The sequence below is a fragment of the Bison bison genome, unplaced genomic scaffold, assembly GCF_000754665.1.
Source record: "Bison bison bison isolate TAMUID 2011002044 unplaced genomic scaffold, Bison_UMD1.0 scf7180017864167, whole genome shotgun sequence".
NCBI classification, from domain to species: Eukaryota; Metazoa; Chordata; class Mammalia; order Artiodactyla; family Bovidae; genus Bison; species Bison bison.
Window position 1 is genome coordinate 388,944 of NW_011494739.1, and position 5,618 is coordinate 394,561.

The 5,618-nt window shown below is 47.0% G+C and overlaps 1 protein-coding gene across 3 annotated transcripts in view; it reads left to right on the forward strand.

Annotated features, from left to right (window-relative positions):
- Nucleotides 1-5,618, forward strand: part of COMMD7 (COMM domain containing 7) — a 28,806-nt gene that overhangs the window by 21,651 nt on the left and 1,537 nt on the right. The window contains exons 4-8 of one of the 3 annotated variants that reach the window (XM_010841711.1): nt 3,131-3,187; nt 3,270-3,307; nt 3,739-3,829; nt 4,146-4,195; nt 5,046-5,094. In XM_010841711.1, coding sequence (XP_010840013.1) covers nt 3,131-3,187; nt 3,270-3,307; nt 3,739-3,829; nt 4,146-4,195; nt 5,046-5,094 — 285 coding nt within the window. Of the gene's footprint in view, nt 1-3,130; nt 3,188-3,269; nt 3,308-3,738; nt 3,830-4,145; nt 4,196-5,045; nt 5,095-5,146; nt 5,177-5,618 lie in introns of those variants that run through there. The other 2 variants (XM_010841713.1, XM_010841712.1) reach the window with 2 other exon arrangements.

Below are 5,618 nucleotides of genomic sequence, written 5' to 3' on the forward strand. Positions count from 1 at the left end.
CCATCACTTCATGGGAAATAGATGGGGAAACAGTGGAAACAGTGTCAGACTTTATTTTTCTGGGCTCCAAAATCACTGCAGATGGTGACTGCAGCCATGAAATTAAAAGACGCCTACTCCTTGGAAGGAAAGTTATGACCAACCTAGATAGCATATTCAAAAGCAGAGATATTACTTTGCCAACAAAGGTTCATCTAGTCAAGGCTATGGTATTTCCAGTGGTCATGTGTGGATGTGAGAGTTGGACTGTGAAGAAGGCTGAGTGCCAAAGAATTGGTGCTTTTGAACTGTGGTGTTGGAGAAGACTGTTGAGAGTCCCTTGGACTGCAAGGAGATCCAACCAGTCCATTCTAAAGGAGATCAGCCCTGGGATTTCTTTGGAAGGAATGATGCTGAAGCTGAAACTCCAGTACTTTGGCCACCTCATGCGAAGAGTTGACTCATTGGAAAAGACCCTGATGCTGGGAGGGATTGGGGGCAAGAGGAGAAGGGGACAACAGAGGATGAGATGGCTGGATGGCATCACTGACTTGATGGACATGATTCTGAGTGAACTCCGGGAGTTGGTGATGGACAGGGAGGCCTGGCGTGCTGCGATTCATGGGGTCTCAAAGAGTTGGACACGACTGAGCGACTGATCTCTCTCTGAAAGCTATAAGTAAGAATAGATAATATACCCTTCTTTATTTATGCAAAAGGGACCACATTAAGCAGACTGTTCATACCTTTTCTTTTCTTTTAATTATATTTTGCAAATAGGCAGGTCAGGAGCTACCTTATTTTTAAAGGCTGTATAGCATTCCGTTGTACGGATTCTTTGATTCATGTGTTTAATGAATTGAGGGCCAACAAGCGAACAGTGCCTGGCTTTTTTTTTTTAGTAACTTGGGACACAGCAGTGGGCAAAACCAACCAAGTCCTTGTTCTCAACAAACTGACTTTTGTGAGAAAATTGGCAATAAATACGTAGCATGAAGTTGGATAGTTATAAATTGCCAGTGCAGAAAAGGACACTTGAAGATTGGTCAGGGACCCTTTCAGAGGAGGTGCAATTCAAGCCCATTCCTGAGGAAAGTGAGGAGTGAGCGTGTGCCGATTTGAGGAAGCGTGTTTCCTGCAGGAGCAACTGCAGGGGTGAACGCATGGAGGTAGGAACCTGCCTAGTAAATAATGGGAAAAACTGAGTAAGCGAGGGAGAGAGCAGAGGGTTCTGCAGAAGTTCAGATCCACAGGGCATTGTGAGAACTTCGGGATTTACAATGAGTGGAACAGGAGCTATTCGAGGGTTTTGAGCAGAGAGGAGACACGGTCTGACTTAAGTTTTAGCAAAATTACCTTGGTGCCCAGGCTGCTTGTGTGGACACACCAAAATCAGTGTACCGTTTCTGAGTTTTCCGTCTCTCCTGCCCACACTGCTAAAGAGCTTCCCTCGCAGATCTCAGTGTATGGGGGGAGCAGAGCTGTAGGTGAGCTCTTAGCAGTGCAGTTGTCGACTCTGGATTTGTCAAATCCTCTCCCCACAAAGCTTAACCTTTCTCATCTTTAATTTCCTGGTAAATTAAAAGTTACAATGGTATTCTCCACCTCGGAGTATTTGGGGATCTTCAGATGGAATGTTGGATTTGAACTGGATATAAACTAAGGAGCGGCACGCCAAGAGTTGATTGGAGTGACTGGACTAACAGCCTTCTTGGAGAGCTTTTATGGCCAAGGTTTCCTGGGGTCTTGCCTTTTTTTTATTTCCCTGTGGCTTCCTTGCTCAGTCTGATTTTGGAGATAAAAGGTTTCCTCCCTTTGTTGACACCGTTGATTTTGCAGAGGACAACAGCCCTTCAGATTGTTTTTCTGGAGTGGATGGGGGTGGGGGCTCGGGTTTAGGGTGTTCCTTCAGGGCCCTCCCTGGACCATGGTGGACAACTTCTTATACTTTGATTAGTCATCTTCTGAAGGACTAAAACGTGGAAAATTTTCAAGGTGACTGGAGGCTGTAGCCTGCAGGTTAAATGTTGAGAAGCCCGGATTGCTGGGAGCACTTTATTTTCAGAAATGGGAGCCTGCGAGCGGAACAAAGGAGGGGGGTGCAGGGCAAGAGTAGGAGGGTGGGGTTTCCCAGGGCTCCTGAGGGGAGGGGCTTGACAGCCCCTTGGCAAGCCACTTGGCAACTGTAGAGGCTGAACTGCTTAGTCCATCTGCGTTTGCTTCCGGAGGGCTGACCTTCTGGGGCAGGCTGTCCCGTGTGGAGACAAGAATGCTCTGTAATCCGCCCTAACCGGTGCTGTGACCACTGGGCCTGCGTGGCTCCTGAGCACTTGGAACAGCTGGTGCAGCTGAGGAACAGAACACTACATTTCCTTTCATTTTAGTTCATTAACAGTTAAAGAAAGGAATTCCCTGGAGATCCAGTGGTTAGGACTTGGCACTTTCACTAACGAGGGCCTGGGTTCCATCCCTGGTCAGGGAACTAAAATCCCACAAGCCACGTGGCAAGGCCAAAAAAGAAAAAGTTAAAGAGCCTCATGTGTTTGGTGGTTACAGATGGCACAGTGGCAGCTTTGGGCTGTTACCCCTGTGCCCGCCTGACCTTGAACTCCCCCACTTGGCTCCAGGAGTCTTGGCCTTATTTCCTCAGATGAGTCACCCCCTCCCCAAGTCCAGACAGTCTTTTCTTTTGTCTGTAACTTCATCTATACTTTCTGGAGGGGCCAGTGCTTGTGTGGCACCTAAAGTGAAGTGAAATTTGCTCAGTTGTGTCAGACTCTTGGCGACCCCATGGACTGTAGCCCGCCAGGCTCCTCTGTCCATGGAATTCTCCAGGCAAGAATCCTGGAGTGGGTTGCCATGCCGTTCTCCAGGGATCCTCCCGACCCAGGGATTGAACCCAGGTCTCCCACATTGCAGGCAGATTCTTTGCCGTTGGAGCTGCTCAGGAATCTGCCAAAAAACGCCGCCTAGAACGTGCTGCCTTGTTCCCCTCATCTCCTTCCTGCCTGGCTGCACAGAGATCACGCCTAGTGAGCTGAGTCTGTGCATTCCCTTTGTCGTCCCTGCCACTTAAGTTGTGCCCATTGAATACTTCCTGCCAGCGGATTGATTGATTTGCCCTTTCTGACTGATTTTTCTCTTCTCCCAGGTGCCTTGAAGAAGGGTCTCACAGCCGAGCAGGTCCGGGCCGACTTCATGACTCTGGGTAGGTGGCCACCCCAGGTTCCTCAGGTGACAGGCCCTGTGGCCCTTCCCCGTGGTCATGTCTGCCTTCTGTTCTCTTCCAGGTCTCAGTGAGGAGAAAGCCATCTACTTTTCTGAAAAGGTATCAGAATCCCTCTTAATCAAAGTGAATTAAGATTGTTTGCTTTTATTTCCTGAAAACATACAAATGGAAAACGACCAAGGAAAAACCATCAATCATCTTATGTCATTTCCCAGCTTACAGTTTTCACTCGGTTTCATGCAGATGACATACATGCCTGAAAACACTACTTAGTGCACCTAATATTTTCCCTCTGATTTGACTAAATATAAATATCATACAGTTTTTGTTCCAACCTGGATTAAATCTTGGAATAAAGGAAGATTCCCGCTGCCCCTCTCGACCTGGATCTGTGCACACAGGCCGAGCTCGTGCCTCTGCACTCTGCCCACTGTCTGTGTAAAGACTAAACGTTGCATTGGGGGCGGAATAAAGAGGGTTTTTTCTTTTCTTTCCATTGTGATGACTTTGGCTTTCTGCTTTTGTTCCAGTGGAAGCAGAATGCCCCCACCCTTGCTCGATGGGCCGTAGGTCAGACTCTGATGATTAACCAGCTTGTAGATATGGAATGGAAATTTGGAGGTAACCAGTTAGAGCCAGTCCTGGGTCACTTGGATGATGCAGGGTTGGGTGGCAGAGGCTCTCAGATGACTTCAATGGGGAAGCGGGATCCTTGGTCCCCTAAGATTGTTGGGTCCAGCAGCTGCTTCCCTGTGTCACTGTCCACATTCAGCAGCTCTTTCTACCCACGGCTGTCCGTGAGTTCACTTCCTGAAAAGCACATTCTCCTGTCTTCATCCTGGCCCCCACATGGCTCCTGCTTTAAAACTTACAAGATTGGGCTCTTCAGAGTTAGTCCTCAACCAGTCACTTACTATTTTTTTCTTTTGTGTCACAGTGACGTCTGGGAGCAGCGAACTGGAAAAAGTAGGAAGTATTTTTTTACAAGTAAGTCTTTTTCTGATCTCTGAAAATTGGGAGATTTTTGACTTGGTTATAAAGTATTACATCTACATTTTACAATGAAAAGTGAAAGTGAAGTCGCTCAGTAGTGTCCCACTCTTTGCGACCCTGTGGACTGTAGCCCACCAGGCTCCTCCGTCCATGGGATTCTCCAGGCAATAATACTGGAGTGGGTTGCCATTTCCTTCTCCAGGAGATCTTCCCAACCCAGAGATCGAACCCAGGTCTCCCACATTGCAGGCAGATGCTTTAACCTCTGAGCTACCAGGGAAGCGCTCACATTCTACAATATTCTAATGCAGTTACTCACTCAGTCGTGTCCAACTCTTTGCGACCCCATGGACTGTAGCCCACCAGGCTCCTTTATCCTTGGGATTTCCCAGGCAAGAATACTAGAGTGGGTTGCCATTCCCTCCTCCAGGGGATCTTCCCCACCTGGGGATTGAACCTGGGTCTCCTGCATTGCAGGCAGATTCTTTACTATCTAAGCCATCAAATCTACCTTGGGTTTCTTTACTATCCAGTTAAACCAATGTTCCACTGAAGTGCCTTGTGTATTTCAGAGCAATGTGGTCAGCCAAAGATGTGGTTACTAACATGCTTACTTTCAGATGAATAAGATCTGGATATCGTTCTTGAAAGTTTTGATTGTTCCTGTCATCATGGGAATTGTTAGAAGTTTTGGTGTTGGACAATCTAGACAGCTCTCAAGTAACTCTCAAGACACTGGATGGTTTAATGTTTCTGTGAAAGTTCAGGTTTCAGGAATTTCAATGCCCAATTGTCATCGTTTTAATTTAAATATTTTATTTCTTTTTTTCCTTTTTTGGCTCAGTTAAAGTTGGTGGTTAAGAAAGGAAATCAAACTGAAAATGTATACATAGGTGAGTCCAGATTCCCATTTGAATCCTTCCACTTTTTCCATGTTTTCTTTAGTCCTTAGGCTCCTGAGTGTGTGTTACTCGCTCAGTCATGCCCGACTCTTTGCAACCCCATGAACTGCAGTGCACCCGGCTCCTGTGTCCATGAGATTGTCCAGGCAAGGATACTGGAATGGGTTGCCATTTCCTTCTCCTTAGGCTCCTGAAGCCCACCACTGATCATTTTTCCATAAAAAAAGTCATAATTGGACTGTGGAATCTCCATTTTTCCACCTTTGCTCTCCTAAATGATAAGCCATTAGCAAGTTGGAGACCCCATAGTCAATGAACTTTTTGCTAAAGGGAAAGTGTGGAGTAGGAAAGTCACTCAGTTGTGTCTGACTCTTTGCGACCCCTGAACTATACAGTCCATGGAATTCTCCAGTCCAGAATACTGGAGTGGGTAGCCTTTCCCTTCTCCAGGGGGTTGTCCCAACCCAGGGATCAAACCCAGGTCTCACACATGGCAGGCAGATTCTTTACCAGCT